The sequence below is a fragment of the Daucus carota genome, chromosome 4 (assembly GCF_001625215.2).
Source record: "Daucus carota subsp. sativus chromosome 4, DH1 v3.0, whole genome shotgun sequence".
Taxonomy (NCBI): domain Eukaryota; kingdom Viridiplantae; phylum Streptophyta; class Magnoliopsida; order Apiales; family Apiaceae; genus Daucus; species Daucus carota.
In genome coordinates, this window is record NC_030384.2 from 49,252,122 (window position 1) to 49,270,286 (window position 18,165).

General features: G+C 34.1%; 2 protein-coding genes across 2 annotated transcripts; both read right to left on the reverse strand.

Annotated features, from left to right (window-relative positions):
* Window positions 1-1,351: 1,351 nt before the first annotated feature.
* LOC108216546 (uncharacterized) lies at window positions 1,352-3,298 on the reverse strand. The gene is made up of 2 exons (XM_017389337.2): window positions 2,853-3,298; window positions 1,352-1,683 (listed from the first exon to the last, which is right to left on the reverse strand). Exons 1-2 carry the CDS (start codon window positions 3,174-3,176, stop codon window positions 1,507-1,509), a joined length of 501 nt encoding a protein of 166 aa, XP_017244826.1. The 5' UTR covers window positions 3,177-3,298; the 3' UTR covers window positions 1,352-1,506.
* A 1,322-nt stretch (window positions 3,299-4,620) lies between these two features.
* LOC108218929 (glutamate receptor 3.4) lies at window positions 4,621-15,456 on the reverse strand. The gene is made up of 14 exons (XM_017392104.2): window positions 15,309-15,456; window positions 15,151-15,215; window positions 14,932-15,045; window positions 14,228-14,341; window positions 13,859-14,037; window positions 13,390-13,480; window positions 13,147-13,212; window positions 12,911-13,006; window positions 9,010-9,328; window positions 7,052-8,391; window positions 6,181-6,458; window positions 6,057-6,088; window positions 5,519-5,928; window positions 4,621-5,371 (listed from the first exon to the last, which is right to left on the reverse strand). The coding sequence occupies exons 2-14, from the start codon at window positions 15,202-15,204 to the stop codon at window positions 4,916-4,918; spliced, it is 3,549 nt and encodes a 1,182-aa protein (XP_017247593.2). The 5' UTR covers window positions 15,205-15,215; window positions 15,309-15,456; the 3' UTR covers window positions 4,621-4,915.
* Between the last annotated feature and the right edge of the window lie 2,709 nt (window positions 15,457-18,165).

Genomic DNA, 18,165 nt, shown 5'->3' on the forward strand with positions numbered 1-18,165 from the left:
ATAAATATATTATTTTAAATACTAGAAGTCATAACATTATAGTTGGTTGTGGTAACATTTAAAAATAATGTGTAAAATTTTATAAATAATATTTTTATTATTTGAACTCATACTTCAAGGTACTTGTTTGATATTTATGGCCACTTCAGTGACCATCTTGATACCGTTTTGAGTTCAGTGACCAACTTGATACATTAAGCCCACTTCAATGACCAACTTGATAATTAACCCTTTATTATTGTGCCTTATTACAAAAATAGTAATATATTTGAACTATTGTTGGAGGGAAATGAAAAGGAGAGAGGAGAGAGATGTCTTGAAATGAGAGAAAACTAATTTTTTAGGAAAATGCTTGGTGCACATAATTGTGTACAAAAACATGTACATAATGACATATGGCGGGTTTTAATTGGATGGCCCCCCTGCATTTACACCAACCACCCCAATTAAAACCCACCACATCACTTGCCACATCATTATGTACAAATTTTCTGTACACAATTATGTGCACCTAGCACTACTCAATTTTTTATTGGTAGAAATGATTTAGGGCATGCATACTTGTGCCTAAAAAATAAGGCATTTGAGAGATGTCCCAGTGGTTTAAGGCACCACTAGTACATTGTTGGAGCACTCATTTGCTTCAAATGGCTTAAATTTTGATTTAAAACATTAATTTGAGGCACTCTTGGAATTGCTCTTAGTACTAAAATAAATGGAGTGATGGAGCTGTTGTTATTATTTATACTAAAAGAGTAAAAGTTGAATTTTGGTATTAATATGGCGACATGTTTCATGACTTATATAAATAATAAACGATATTTATTTTATAAAAATATGAATATATATTATATATAAAAATAATATATATTTGATTCTTTTAATGAAAAGTAAGATATATGGAAAATCATTCTTTCCGTTTCCCGATCAAAATCACTAAACCAAACAAGTAATCACCGTCATTCTCTTTATTTTTCTCTTTATTTTTCTTTTGGGATAAATATCACTAAACCAAACAAGTAATCACCGTCATTCTCTTTATTTTCTTTATTTTCCTTTTGAGATAAATATTTCTCTGGATGTTGATGAAAATGATTTTTTTCACTGTTCGAGTCGGCGTTCATCCTCTACACTGAAAGGGACTAAAACCTGACCCAAATGCGAATCCAATATGACCTGTGGGACGGTAAAAATTGGGTTGCATCAACGAAAAGTAATTTTGTTTTATTTTTGCTAAATTGCGAAAAGTAATGTTTCTTTCTCTCTTTTTTTGCTAAATAACGAAAAGTAATGTTTCTCCTGTCCAACAGCATTCACTTATCAATATAAGGCTGAAAGGAATAACCCCAAATGAACCTCAAATATTGAACATCTTGCCAAGAAAGAGAACTTCACTAGCACATTTAAGTATCTAATTTGTCTAAATTACAGAACCAGAAAAATCTCTAAAAAACTGACACTCATGAGCAAAAGCAGTTAGCAGCTAACTGGTGCAGTACAAAGATTTCAAGCCCTCTTTTTCCTGTTAAATAAAGGTCTCTTGCCGAGTGTGGTAGTCCTTCCAGAATGTGGCAACAGGCCACGCAAGATTGCTAAAAGAGCAAAACCCAGAAAAGGGTAGTACAACATGAAGAGCTTTTCTGATGCCTTTCCTGAATTTCTCATCTCTGCTAATATAGCTACCTGAAGATATTAAAAAAATCAATTACAAGTTGACAATAAGATTCATTTGGTTCTGTACTATCAAACATAAATGTTTTTCTCTTTCCCCCATTTTATTGTACATCCAGAAAACAGGTAGAGGCATTTGAATGACCAAGCTAAATATAAAAGGAGAATGATCCACTAATTCCAGTTCAAATATCTTCAGTCAGATGACTCAAATGCACAATTAGGCCAATGTCATTTTATAGTGGGTAAAGGTGACGCAAGCATTGTGTCGTAGCCATGCTGACTTTACAAGTTATACTTGCGCGGCCAATAGCACTGGGACGTATCAAAATGTTGTCATAAGCTCATAAATAGTTCTGTTACTGCTCGAAGAACAACCACGACATAAGAGTAGAATAGATAGTTACATGAAAATGTTCAAGTCAACCTTATTTAAAAAGGCATCTGAGTTAGGTAGGTGAAATTAAAAATCCAAAAGCAATTGGACCCTTTCCTGAAGGAGAGAGCATATGGTGTGTCATAGTTTCATTTTTCCTTTTCTCTTCATCCAAGAGGATACATCATATTGCTCATTTCACAATTATTAGGCTTAACTCCTAATAAAACAATCTGGATACAAACTACCCCCCCACAACACACACAAAACCCCCGAATATGATATAAAGTGCAAACACAACCGGTACAAATGCACAATGTATTGTTTGCATATACAACTGCCGATCATTTTCAACATATACGTGCATCAGAATTTATCCCCACACTTGCACAACAAAACTATAGACGGGAACAAAGTGAATGAAAGCCTTTTAAATACTTCTTAGTTCCATATATTAACCTACAGCATCCCTATCCCCTTTTCTATTTCCTTTCATGCCAAATATGATTCCAATTCCCTTCTTCTTCCTATAATTCCCTCCCATTCGATGCCACAACAAAAACAATATAATAACATCTCAAAATTACCACATCACATCAACAAAAATTCCACATTTATCAGCAAACTACCAATCACCACAAGTATCCACAATAACCCACAACTTACACAATCATCCCAACCTCAAAATCCCCCACACAATCTTAAATCTCACCAAACACAAAAAACCACCAAAACACACACACACAAACACACATCCAAAAATCTTTCACAACACAACAAAATCAAGAGGAAAGAAGGGTTTTACCATGGCAGTAAGAGTAGAAGATCCATACATCAACGAAACAGTCCTGACCCACGATTTCCCACCAAGAATCCCATAAAGAGCAGCAATAGAAAGAGGCCACTGAAACAAAAGCTCCACCCAAACAATCCCCACAAAGAAGTGGGGCTTCTCTGCCACAAGATAATCACCGTATATGTCAGCATACCATTTCTTGAGATTGACGAGAGCATCGGGGTACAGATCCCGAGGCAGACATGTCTGGAAGTCGAGAACAGGAGCAGCCACCGCGATTACGAGGAAGAAGAGGAAGAGTACTGCGTCTATGAGTTTTGTGAGGCTGCCCATTTTTTAACGTTGTTGTTGGGGGTATGTTTTGTAAGAGAAGGGGAGTTTTGAGGCGGTTGTGAGATGGGGATCTTGGGATGTTTTATTGATGTGAAGTGTAATGAGATTTTGAGATCGTGTTGTAATTGGACACACGTGGGTTTTGAGGCTTCCAGCTTTATATTGCTTTTTTTCTTTTTTTTTTTTTAGATTTATAGAATAACTCCTCTGAGTCTCTGATAAACTTTAGTCTAGGGTTAAAAATGGGGCGGATTCGGGGCGGGGAATTCATTTCTCAGCCCCGCCCCATATATATTTTTCCCGCCCCATCCCCGCCCCATTACCTGCGGGGATTTATTTTTAATCCCCATCCCCGCCCCACCGGGGATTTAATATAATTTCGCCCCGCCCCGCACCACTACTATAATATTACATTTTAAATAATTACTTTAAAATTTAGTAATTTTTTCTTCAGAATTTAATAAAAATATACGAGACATGTATATTAAAAGCAAAAAATTAAATATAATAGAAATCAAAGAGACATGTTATACATTGTAAAATTATAGTTTTGTGTATTATAAAATAATAATATTGAATATAATAAATATATTATATTAAACATAATTATTTATATATATCAAATATATGCGGGGCGGGGCAGGTAATCCCTGCGGGGATTCAACAAATACCATACTTGCCCCATATTTTGGCGGGGCAGAAAATCATTCCCCGTCACTGCCCCATTCCCCATATTAGCGGGGCAGATCTACCCCATTCGGGGCGGGTTGGTGCGGGTTCCCCATTTTCCCCACCCCATTTTTAACCTTACTTTAGTCCATATTTTCACTCTAGTTTTATAAATTATTTTTAATTTTATTTTTTCTGAGCAAAAATTTAATTTTAAAAATAAATTATAAAATTTTATTTTAAAAAAAATTTAAAAATATTAAAGTGTATGATGAATGGGTAGGATAAAATGGGACGGGGAGGAAATTTTTTTAAAAATTTTATGTTTATATATTTTCTAAGTTTGTGCCAAAAATGTATAGAATTAAATGGGATATAGAGAGTATTTTTTAAGATTTCGTGTTATATTTTTAAAAGTATCTACCCGTGGAATACTTAAATATTTCGTGTGTGTGTTTATATTTATTTATTTTGGAAAAAAATATTTCATTCAGAATAGATAATTTTTTTAAAATAAGATCTAAACATTGGTACAGGTTTCAAAATTGTGAATTTGTATTTTGTAAAAGTTTCATCTCTGCTAATATGGCTAACTGAAAATATTATAAAATAAATTAAATAATCAATTACAAGCTGAACATTATACAAGTCACTATTTTCTGACTTCTGTACCGTCGTCCGTCACACATAGATGTTCATATTCCCTTTCCCCGCTTATTGCGCATCTGGACAGAGGAAAGGCATTTGAGTAACCAAGCTGAAAATAATTAGAGAATAATCAGCTAATTCCAGTTCAAATATTTTCATCACTTGTGTTTTGTGTTAAACAGCAGAGTGAAGAGAGACATGACTCAAAAGCACATTTAGGACCTGCCCTAATGGAAATATTGATACATTCTGCAATTGGCAGTTGAAGAAACTCAAAATGTAGAGTTATACTCTAGCTCCCACAATGCTGGCTACTAAACTTTTGCCATATAATCCTATGTATATTAGTTATAAGAATTATAAATCTGTGACACTTGTGTTGATCATATTCATATACAAATGCAGGAGCATCCAAAAAAATTTCAGGAAGGTGAGCTGAGTTGCCCGTCTGCAATTTGGCTGATTTGTTGCTTGCTTTTGCTCTCACTACCCTTACGCTTAAGCTTATCCTTGATCTCTATTTCTTTCGTATCCACAAACTTTTTAAAGCTAGTACCCCGAGAGGGCCGTTTATCACTGCTTACAGATTCAGGGTCCTCAAATCCGTTCTCCTCGTCTTCTGGGATATATCTACGATACTGAAAGTAAACTCTAAAGAAAAATACGGTAAGAGAAATAAAGCAGGCCACACCACAGATGAGGAATAGCCCCCAGAAGCTGGTTAGAGAGAGCCGGCTGTCGTCAACTTGATTGCCTTGTGCAGAGCAAGAGTTTTTTGACAGCCATTTGTCGTGGATTCTTTGCAGATCGCCATTTTCTGATAGTTGAAGAATTGCAGTCGATAAGTCGACTGCAAGAGGAGAGTCCCTCTGGAATGCCTGAGAGAAGGAAATGTAACTCTGAACTTCAAAACAATTAACAAGTACCACAGCATTAAAACATTCCAACTCTAGTTCATAAAGTTAGATACTTAGATTATAATCTCATATTCTCATTTATTAAGATGGAAGATAAAGAGCACTTACAAATCCCCATCCGCTTCTTGTAAATTCCTGTCCTACTATCCTGAATTCACAGTTCACATTAGACAAGAAGAGCTCAACGTAAGGAAGCTCGTCGACAATAGCAGCAACACCCCCACCTTTTGGACCTTTACGAAGCTCATCAATATAATCATCCTGAGTTTTCATAATTTTTATCCTCGACGCAGCTATCTGAAGCTCGTCAATCAAATAATTTAATGCAAATGATCCATCTTGAACTCCAATTGGTACATTGCTCTTGGCTAAACTGTCTATCCCTTCAATCTGTGACGATAACTGCTGCACTGTGAGGATTGATGTCAAACTAGCTGTGTAGCTCGAATTGATAATCAACACTACAAATAGCCATAAAATAAGCACCATGCGCCCCATAGTGCTGACGGTGTTCTCTCCTAAGTTGGGTCAAAGCAAAGAAGAAATTAGATACATTAAGCATGAAAATTTCCAGCATCTCAAACATTCATTGAGATGGAGGAAAATACAGAAAGACAGATGATCAGAGTTGGCTTGAGCTACTTACTATGAGCAAAAAACATAGTGGAGAAACTAAACCTGAAAGATTAAATGTCAAATTAGTAAGCTGAGCAAAGTAGTTGTCATGAAGTGTCCAGTGTAGATTAATATTTAATCATGACATTACTAACCAAAAGACTGTAATGAGTTGTTGTCGGGGAGTGCCACGGAACTCATGATTCTCGCGATGCTCAAGAATCCAAACAACAGCTCCAACAAAAAGAAAGAAAGCACCTGTGACACTCCACATTTCCCAACTAAATGGTTTAAGGAAAGCCCAAGCAGAAGATTTTACTTTATTGACTGGAACAACTACGACAAGTCCAGATTCCATAAAAGGCTGTGTGAAGTCCACGATCCTTGTCCTATTTGTGACAATGGTAACATCTCCGACAGCTGCATCATATTTCTGGAAAGTGAAACATATATTCATTACCGCAAAATTAAATAGGATAATCACACGAATAGTATGAAAAAAGAATACCAATCAAATTAGAGAACAACGGAGTACTAATTTGTGATGAGCAGACAGAAATAAGTAAAGATGAATATAATCATGCTGTAAAAATTGTAGCCAACGTACGTGACTCCAGTAACAACAGAGTCTGGGGAATGGGCAGATGCATGCATCCTTACATATATCATATATTAAGAACTAGCCGGAGACAAAAAATCATGCGAGCAACCTAGGCAAAAGAAAATAATACAAAAGACCACAGAAGTTGGAAAAGGATACTCAGCCTGTAAATAAGGGTTAATATCATTATGACTCTATACGCCTTTTCATCAACTGCAGTTTTATTTGTTCAAATGGAAATAATTTAGATCAAAATATGCAGTAATTCGGATAGAAGCGCTCAACGTGTTCGGTGTTTTCAAAAAAAATTAGCTTTTCCTCTTTGCTGGTTTTAAGGATTGTGGTTACTCTTTACATCAACTGAGCAAGACCACTTAACTACTTTGTTTTTCTCAGACTAAAACCGTAAAAAGTTAGACACTCACATGTTGAGAAACATCAAGAACAAGATCACTGAAGCTAGGGTTTCTTTGACCATCTCCATATAGTATGTATGTGCGAGGAACAGGATAAGGCAACAGGTCCACTGCAGCTTCAAAGACGTCAATACAGTATCCTCTGACTCCAATAGGACCTTTGTCTCTTGTACCGAATTCTTTGTATGTTACTCGATAAGGAACTGCAATTTGCAAAGCTTTACCATTGTTTGGGAAGACCCAACCCTTAGGAACTTTAACAGTCTCACCAGGCCATATTACATCATATAGTTTTTGATCTTTAGCGGAATTGTTTAAAGGCTTCATATATGAACTTCCAGGAGCTGTGACAGAAAGATGAGATTGATTTGACCAGTAACCTATTCTGCGTGAACCTGTGCCACCAATGTTAAGAATTTCATATGCTGGATGAATCAAATTCCGGTCTTGATCAAATTCAATTTGACCACTTAGACCTGTGAAGTTCATTGTTGTAAGTATGCGAAGTAGTTTATCACCCTGATCAAAGCTACGAAGTGTTGACAAATGTAGAGTGCTTCCTTTTGTTTCTTTTAACTTGGGGTCATAGGAAAAAGATATATTTTCACCTTCACTAAGCAGAACATCAAGAGCACGGGAAAGTAACCAAACAGAATCATAAGCATACAGTGCATAAGGGTTAAAGCTAGAAGTTTCCTTATCTTTAATTTGGTTCCACCTAGATGAAAACTTCTTTTTAGAATTGGAATCCGGAGTGTGATGGCGAAGCACGACAACTCCCTGTAAAAGATCCATTTCATCAGGATCCATTGTTCCTGATGAATCCATAACAGAAGAAAGCCAATCTGTAGCAATCCAAACATAGCCACTGGTCATCATCCCAAGATGATTTGCTACGTCAAATACTCTAAGACCGGAGTCAGGATTTACATGTACGACATACACCCTAGACTCCATCAGATTCACTCCAACTAATAAATCATTGATGTCACTTATCGGGGCTCCTGGCGTAAAGGCGGCCTTGTAAGCGATCGACGCACGATTCTTTGCTAGTGCGTCACCAAGTGCAGAGATTCCGTTCCTACCATAATCGTCATCAACAAAGATGGCTATTACTTCTCTCCATTTATAATATTCAACCAAATCAGCTATTGCCTGCATCTGAAAATAATCACTCTGCGTAGTACGAAGGAAATATGGAAATTGTAAGGCAGAAAGAGTGGGGTCAGTGGCTCCAAATGATAGAAGAGGTACATGAAGTTCATTCACGACATGTGATATAATATGAGCTATTCCAGATGACTGTGGACCAATTGCAGCAACTACATCATTTACCATCAGCTGCAAAGCTGCATAAGCAAAAATGTGAAATAAATATTTATATCAACCCTCATCCTTAATCATGAAACAATGCACTGGTTATCAGTAAAAACATACCAAACAGTGACAAACTTTGTATAATACATGTGTCTAGAAGGTCATTTTTAAGTCATTTGATGTAGAAAAGAAAAGTTTCACAGATTAGTAGGAGGTATAACTAATATGTGGCAAAATTTTCTTATTTTGAGATTAAAATCACTCTAGTCCTAGACCCGCTGGTGGCCTTCTCAACTTCTTTTTATACTTGGTGCAAGTGAGCAAGGATGCAAATATTATAAACACAATCTACGACATATTGGCTTTTGTTTATTTTGATTCCACAGTTAACCTCAGGCTTGAAATATGATTACGTAACCTTCCAATTTTATTTTTACAGAACACAGATTATTATATCAAACTTTGACCTGCATTACAAAATGATTACAAAGTGATGCTTATACACAGCAAATTAATCAAGTCACTAGATCAAGCTCTTACTATAGATAAATTAGATGCAATCATGTTGCCTATAGAATTAGTATTAGTACTTGGCATATGAAGCCAGTTTAGCATAATTGCTCATTATTAGAGATTGCTAATGAAATTACCTTCAACAGTGCCTAGAAACCCACTGCAGTTAGTATCGCTCATAATCAGGTTCAGGTGCTTTCCTTGAAGAATGCTTGAATCAGAGTTCACATCATCTACAGCAGCTTTAATTGCTGGTTTCACCGACCTACCAATCACTGAATTTACAGTAAACAGAGCTCCAATATTGATCACAGCCTGTTTCGACGAAGAAACATTTCTACCCACAACTTTAACTGGCACCCCCATACAAAGAATCATTGTGAACACCGCTGCCCTTGCAAGGACATGGCCATCCATCTTTGCAAAAACCAGCAACTGATACCTTGATTCTTTAGTTCAGATCAGCATTGCTTTGATAAATTAGACAACTGTCTACAAGAGCAGGCATGAAGCTGGTAACAACATAACCTTGTGTTCAAAAGAGACCAAATCAACCATAGTCCTATATGTTCTAACTCAAAACCAAAGATGAGACCTAGACTATGAAGCTTTTTAAGTACCACTATAAGTTAAACAATACAATAATCTAATCGAGGAAGAATTTATTTTTATATAGAATAATAAAGAATTTGCTCTCAACAGCACAAAATTCCCAAGTATCCATTAATAAAACAAGTTCCCATCAGCAAAAACACAAGTACATGCTTGTTTCATTCATAACAAAAAGAAAGAGAGCAGTCCCTATTTCAAGAACATGATATATGTAAGTAAATGAAGTAAAACCAAGAAGTCAAAATTAGATTATCCTAATAAATGAATGGAAAGTGACTGAAAAAATAAAATATCAAGAGATAGAGATGGTGGGGGTTAATGAGACTACCTGAACAGCTGAACTCATCCAAAGATGGAAACTTGAACTGTTCTAAGTACCCTTTACATAGACATATACATACAAGCATTGTATCTATTCTATCCTCCAGAATATAACTTAGAAAAGAGAGAACAGTCTTGACAAGTGGGTTAAGAATCAGACATCACTAGCAGCCTAGTACTGCTGCAGTTTGGTTTTTATATAATCTTGTGTTAGATATGTCTTAATGTCATGTAAGTGAGACTTAAGTCATGTAATGTTTCATATTATTTAATTGAAATTATTTTAAGTATGGGAATTTATTTACTACAACTCTTCAAGTAAAATATAGTTTTGGCAAGGAATGTGAGGTGGGAAAGAGTGAATGGGAGCAGGTTAAAGGGAATGGGAAAGGATTGGATACCAATGGCAATGTAAATGGTCTGCCATTTTTAGCTTTGATGGGACAGGCAGTGTGTGAGGATCTCACTTTCTGGTGAGAAACACATGGTTAATAATAATGATTATTATAATAATAATAGTAAAAATAATAAAGAATATATAAATATGTCGAACAATCACACACTTCAAAAAACCTGCAAGAATCACGGAATAAAATCTGATAAATATGTGGATCTTAGTTGGAAAAATATTGTACAGTAGTAGAATTTTACATGTGTATTGTTCTAGATGATTACAATTTGTGTGCTGTAATAAACTCTTGCCACTGGAAATATCTGGCCCTCTTTGAGAATACTAATATTTTATATTCGAACACTTACTGGACCAGACCAATAGAGCCAAAAGTAACAAGGGCACACAAAAAACCAGCTCTCGATCAAAGAATCACTCATTCACTATTTCACTCTACAGGTTACCTATTCAGAAAGCAGATTCCAAGATGCGGGAACTGGAACCATATACATTAGCATAAGAATTATGAACCTATTCTTTTTCTTTTACTCGACAGGGATAATGGCTAAGAGAAATACACAGTCCTCTCGAAGACCTTTATATTGTCAGAAACTTCTATACAACTAAAAAAGAAGCTCAGAACTAGAGCAATGCAGCAGAATAACATCCTGCTGAGATGATAATTAGTTAGGACAACTCGTGCTGATAAAGTTTTGAGCAAGAAAAAGTAAGACCTGATAATTTTTTTCAAGCTAGAACACAAAACACTCACCATCCAGATCATGAGATCTTCCACTTCGATACTCTTCACCGGCAAAATAAAATTATCCTGGCAAAACGAGAAAATCATATTTGCAAGTTCCGAGTGAGATGAAAAACATAAACTGATTTCTTATTCCCACAGTAAAGCCCTGACTAAAGGGAAATTTGTAAGAATACCCATGTTTCAAATTTATTTTCAAAAATACAGTCGAAATTGCAACTTAAGTTGCAACACAGTTGATTTTCAAGTTACTGGTATTGCAAACAAGGTTGTAAATGAGGTTACACCGTATTTTTGAAAATAATTTCTACAACTCGGAAATTTTGAAAAAACCACAGTAAAATAATCACACAAATCAGTTAAACAACCAAAACATTTCACATTCAAAAAAATTCATAGCCACAGCAACTTAAAAAACCTAATTAACATAGTACTCCATCCGTCCCAAATTACTTGCACTTTGTTTTTTGCGCTCATATTAAGTTGCATTAACTGCAATATCAAGCTCTTTCTTTTTTTTTTTCCAAATTTAAAGCAGATTTCATTAATACTTAGAAAGCAACTCAATCGAGACAAACCCCCAATTGATCATGCAACCAGCAATATCAAGCTTTTATTTACATAAAAAGTGGACAAATAATTTGGGACCGAAAGAGAAACTCAGGAATTACGGAGGAGCCGAGACATGAAAAGATACGTGTAAATACTACTACAGTGTAACGATATGTTTACCCATAGCAGAGACCCTGAGATGGAAATGCAATCTTAAGTTGAGAGCAAAGTTTACAATGTGACGACTCCTGTTGGTCTAGAGCATATACAAGTTGCCAACCCCTGGCCAGCTGGCCTCTTGCCTTGATTCAGCTTTTATACTGCCTCTAGTCACGTGCCTTCCCTGTGCTGGTTTTATGGGCCTTTCCTTACGGGATTTGATTCCGGGTTGGACTTCTCTTCTGGGTTGAGGCCCAACAACTCCACCGTGGAAGGGCCCGGAAAAATCAATTTCTTGTGTTCAAAGGACGAAAATTAATTTTGCCGAAATTTTAATGGGAGTGTAAGAGCTGTGTCACATCGCTACTTTGCTTCTGTTATGATCATTTCTTGTGTTCAATGGACCAAAATCGAATCAATTTTGTCAAAAATTTAATTTGTTCCAATAGAAATGAGACCTTGTTTGATCCAAAGAGCCCATCCAGTGAAAACGGCCTATATTTTGATCCAAAGGGTCATCGGGTTCAAATCTCACCCGCTCTGGACGCTTATCCGAATTGAAGAGATAGTCACAGAAGATTTTATCAAAAAAAGATTGGTCTCAAACCTGTGCATATCCCGGGTTCCCACCTTTTGTCCCGATGATTATGGTGTGAAACTGTTACAGCGTCTTTCCGGCGCTTATTCTTTAATGTTCTTGCAGGTCATTCTGCTGCTGCTTTTTTTATGGATTGGGTCTTTGCGTGCTTATTCTTTTATGGACTCGCTCATGCTGCTCGTTTTTCATTCATCATTAAATATGATTTGTGACGTTTTTGGTGGTCCAGATCATATCTGAAAAATGCCGTGTGATTTTGTGATTTTAATTGTGTTCTGTGACTTGCCAGTTGAGAACGACTACATATATTATCAAGTGGTTAAACAAGTCACAGATACCATTATTTATAGAAAATGAAATGGCAATCGGAAAGCTGATTTTCCTAAAAGAATTTCACAATCAAAATGAAACATAATGAAACCAGTATCTAAACTGCATGTTTTTATAGAGATGGCAGAGAGTTAGCAACAAAGTTTAAGCAACTTCAAGATCGTCAATCAATTCCAAAACTGAGAGATCTAAACCTAACATCACCTTGTGTAGTGACAAGTCCTTTCAGTTTTCGCTATTATGTTTTATTTTAACTGGTTTAAAAATGGCACACTGTCACAGTTTCATCCTCTACTTTTAAGTTAAGAATACCAAAACAAATAAAATTATGAACAAAACAATTAGGAAGAATATCATCATGATCTGTCCTTTCACACTAGTCTTCTTCATAACCATAGCCACTTTTTTCTGCATTTCGAATATGTAAAGGGAGAAATCAATCAGCCTCAAATAAAACAGCTTATTTTGTGTTGAATAGATTTCTAAATGATAAATACAGCATGTAGTTGAAGCTTCCGAATTTCAACTAATAGCAAATAAATGCTTACCTGAACAAAATCAAGACGATTTGATGTACTATCCATCTCGGTCCCCAATTCATCCAGTATTCTCTCCTGCGGCACCATAATGGTTTACACTTAAAATTTAGGGGAGTAATAGCAATACAGCAACACTTCAACAACGCCATTCAGATTTTATAATACTACTGAATTTTATGTGTGAACGAGGATCAAACATAGCTTCTACTAAAGTTATTAAAAACGATTGATTTTCAGAGTGAGAACACAAACCTGTGAAAGGAGTTCTTCATGTATTGTAAGCCCAACACCTCCAATTCTTTCCACACTTGCGCTAAGCTCGTCCAATTCTTCATCCTGTTGCCTACAATAAGCACCCGCAATAATAAATACAATAGATCCTATATAACAACAAAAGTCTAAACTAATTACTGCAATTATATGCAACAAAAGATGCACTATACTCGAGTTTAAGATACCATGTTCAGATCCAAATTAAGTTTATATGTTTGCTTGTAATATATTAAATATATTGTGAAAACACTTCCTCCATTCCAAATCTATAAGATCTATAAGATGTAACAAAAAGTATCCCCCAGTAATGTCTAGGTTTCTTTATCAGCTATATCTTTACTGATGATAATAATAGCTCAAATTAATGACATGATGGTGCTCAATCTAGTGATTAAAGTAAAAATACTAGCTAATACACGTTAAGACGGAAGCAGAAATAAAGCTCTACTTTATGAGAAGCAACTGTCTGTCCGACTCCGATGATATGAAATCATCGTTGTTTCTAGCAATATACTGATTGGATCTATCTGACTGATTAGAATCTGGAAGCCTCATGAGTTCACGACGTGTGGCACTCGCATTCAAGTTGTCCCTTCCTGCCACTACCGCATTCTTAACATTGCTCACCTGAATTAAACAGTTATATCCTTCAGGTATGTGATAATAAATCATAAATCAATAATATAATAGGTAAATAAAAGCAGATGAATGAGCAGGGTTTAAAAGAAAGGAACAAAAAATTTAAAGCCACATACTTGTTTCTGATCAGAATATTATCATGTTTGAACATAATATTAAAAAAAATAATAAGGGAAACCTGAGTACGAGCAGTGCTGGTCCACCTCCTTCGTTTTTCAAGTTCAACTTCAGTGAGTCCATACCAAGAAGGATCCCTAGCTGCTACAGAAATTGTTTTCTCCAACTCAACCACCTTTCTATCAGAAAAACAAGGTTTCAGTTTTGACAGGCATAATCTGTTGCCAAAAGCATAAATAGATGCAAAAGCTTATCTTATCAAGCTATATAAAAAAAAACATTCATCCATAAGAACGTAGCATGCTGGAATTGCAAAACAAACCTTTAAATCGTACGAAAATCTACAAAGGTGTGCAAAACAACCAACAATACAATTAACGCTTTTGATATGTAATTCACTCTGCTTACAGCAGACGCTGCTTTAAAGTCTAATTACTAACCAAACCCATTAACATGCCAAGAGGCAAATTACTGCTTGGTTAATTACAAAACAGCCGATGTACACACAATGATCAAATAGGCTAACAACTAATTTATCCTTTTAAATATGTACATGCATATGCGATAAATTCAATCCCAATTCTCCTACGAGCAGAACTTTACTGATCCACCACCAGTAGAACACGCCCAAACATCGAAGATTCTAACTGTATCAATCATTGATTCAAGAGTGCACCATTAGGCAGTAAAACATCATAATTAAACTCACAACAACGAAAATAGCAAATACAGAAAAACACGTAAACAAACGTGTAATCACATCACCTGCCACTGAATACTCTCGCAACCCGCAAGAATCTCTTTAGTAAGATGAGCACGCTCATCACCATCCAATCTCAAATCTTCCCATTTGTGAAAACTAGATTGCAGCTTCTCAATCTAACAAACAATTATAAAATCATCATATCAAAACAATTAAACAATCCCGTCAAAAATACAACAAAATCTCATCTATTTATCAATTTTCATCAATTGGGCACTCACAGAATCTTGAATTTCCTCTTTGACAATATAAAATGGATCTTGAGCTGAAGACATTACACCGAGCCCTAAAATTTTAAACATATATACAAAAATTCATTATGAAAATAAATAAAATAGAATCAATAGTGATTAGACTAATAATAAGATTAAAATCATACCCAGAAGTGTGATTAGAGTGGTGATCTTCTCTACTCGATGTACTGATCGATTTCAAAGGGAAAATAAAACTTGTTCTGATTGGGACCCGACCCGATCCACTTCTTTTTTACTCCCGTAATACATACTACTAGTACCCTACTCCCTCCGTCCCTATTTATCTGTCCACTTTGGAAGTATAAATTGGTCCCTATTTATCTGTCCATTTATACTTTCAAAACTTTATCTGTCCACTTTGGAAGTAGAAATTTGTCCCTATTTATCTGTCCATTTATACTTTCAAAACTAATTTAATGATAATTTTTCAAATATATCTCCATAATTTCAATTTTCAAGGTTTGACTTAATTAAAACTTGGTTGAATTCATGTTTTCAAGACATAAAGTAGGGGTATTCCATCATTTTCAAGATATTAATTAGAGGTATTTAATGAAAAAGTTTATACAATCAATTATTCCTTGGTATGTGTATTTTTTTTCAAAATGGACAGATAAAAAGGGACGGAGGGAGTATATCAAATTATCAATTACTCCCCCGGCCGCGTGAAGATTCCGCGTTCTAACGAATTAAATTAATTATTACTAAATCAGTCCAATATTTTCGGTCTGCTATTTATAAAAATAAAATATTTTATACCAACTCTTTTTGCGATATGTAATCTTCGTCTAACTGGGCTGGATTTTACTCAAAAAAGAAGGTGGGGATGGATTAAAATAATTTATAAAAATTGAATATTGCGTAACAATAATATTTTGAAATTTTTCTAAATGATATTTTAACATAGAAATACATATAAAATTGAAAATAAATTATATTATATTATGCATAGGAGTGTTTTGAAAGTTAATCATTCACTAGTGTTTTTGCCCGCGCTCCGCGCACGAGCTTCAAATTTTTATTGAATTTTGTTATTATTATTTCACAAATACATTTAATAAATAATTATATTTGAATTTTCAAATAAAGTATAAAGTAGGAAGAAAAAAATTATATTAGACATAACTCTCTTATACTTAAGTTTATTATATATCAAGAAAATTCAAGTGAAATCATATGTCAAACAATATTAAACTAAAATTATATATCAAACAAAACATTATGTTAATAAGAACATCAAAATTATACGTCAAATCGAATAAATAGATTTGAATGATTATCCACTATAATGATAGTTATACTGCATTCTTGTTTCATGAGGTATTGGGCAGTCACAATTCTACCCGACCCAAGTCTAACTCGTACCGAGCGGATTGTGTTTCACCAAACCCAAATTATAGGGTTTCGGATAAAAATTTGTTTTTAAACCCGAATAATTTTCGAGCCAGGATCGGGTTTGATTCGAACCCGACCTGAAAACCCGGAACTCATTTCGAACCCGAACTCGAATATATATATATATATATATATATATATACACACACACACACATATACATACATACATACATAATATCTTTTATAATATATTTATTATTTAATATATAATAAAATTAAAACAAAATTAAGATATTTATATTTAATATTTTATATATATTTAATATTATTTGTTGAATAAATAATAATTACTCGTGTAATATCCTTCAAGTTCAGGTTTAAGATTCCTAAAATTTTCAAGTTTGGGTTTAATTTTGGTATTTGCGAAACCAATTTCGACCGACCCGATTGCTATCTGTAACAGTGATATATATCTATTATGATCAAGGCGTGACCTACATAAAATGTTTAATACGTACTACTAATGATGTAATATTAAAATTTATAAAAATACTTTTTATAATATCTATATCACTATGTTAGAAACTTTAATATATATTATTCCCAAAATTAAAAATTGATATATTTGTGACATAGCTAAATATTAGACGACTCCCGGATATTAAATATTAAATAAAAATATAATTATAAATTTTAATTTTAATTTTTAAACACTTTATTTATATATAAATTAATATAATTAACGCTTAGTTATATGATACATGATAAGCTTAAAAATTGTGACAGTATATTCAATATAATTATCTTCTTCAATTTTCATTAGTTGTGTACAAATTCAAAATTCAAAAAATGCTATGATACATGGAATGTAGTTATTGCATTATCATTCAAAATTTAATATAATTGTTAGTCATTGATTACGCCCAATTTTAGGATTTTTAGGACATGTGATTGGTCTAAAATAAATATGGAATATGATATGACACGTCAAAATTTAAAATAGGTGTTTTTGTCGTGGACTTTTTTTTGAAATATGTGGCATTGATGATTTGGCACTGTTTAGGATTTATAATATAATTTGGGTTCGATTTTGGTATTTGTGAAACCCGTTTCGACTGACCCATTGATTACGCGCAATTTTAGGAATCTTAGGATATCTGATTGGTCTAAAATAAATATGGAATATTATATGACATGGCAAAATTTAAAATAGATGCCATTGATTTGGACTTTTTTTTTGAAATATGTGACATTGATGATTTGGCATTGTTCATGATTTATAATATAGTTTGGATTCGATTTTGGAATTTGCGAAACCCTTTTCGATCGACCCGATTGCTGTCTCTAAGTAATACACATCTACTATGATTAAGTTGACCTACATAAAATGCTAAATACATACTAATTAATGACGTAATATTTTTATAAAAATACTTTTTATAATACTTATATCACTATGTTAGAAAATGTAATATATATTATTCCGAAAATTAAAAAGCAACATATTTGTAACATAGCTAAATTTTAGACGACTTCCGGATATTAAATATTAAATAAAAATATAATTATAAATTTCAATTTCAATTTTTAAGCACTTCATATATTTATATATAAGTTAATATAATTAAAGCTAGTTATATGATAC

Coding starts and splice junctions, on each gene's coding strand:
- LOC108218929 (XM_017392104.2), bottom strand. CDS start 15,204: ATGTCTTCAGCTCAAGATCCATTTTATATTGTCAAAGAGGAAATTCAA. Junction 14,038..14,227: donor CCAGCACTGCTCGTACTCAG/GTTTCCCTTATT, acceptor TGTTTAATTCAG/GTGAGCAATGTTAAGAATGC. Junction 5,372..5,518: donor CAAGAAGCGGATGGGGATTT/GTAAGTGCTCTT, acceptor TCCTTCTCTCAG/GCATTCCAGAGGGACTCTCC.
- LOC108216546 (XM_017389337.2), bottom strand. CDS start 3,176: ATGGGCAGCCTCACAAAACTCATAGACGCAGTACTCTTCCTCTTCTTC. Junction 1,684..2,852: donor CTTCTACTCTTACTGCCATG/GTAAAACCCTTC, acceptor TAATATCTTCAG/GTAGCTATATTAGCAGAGAT.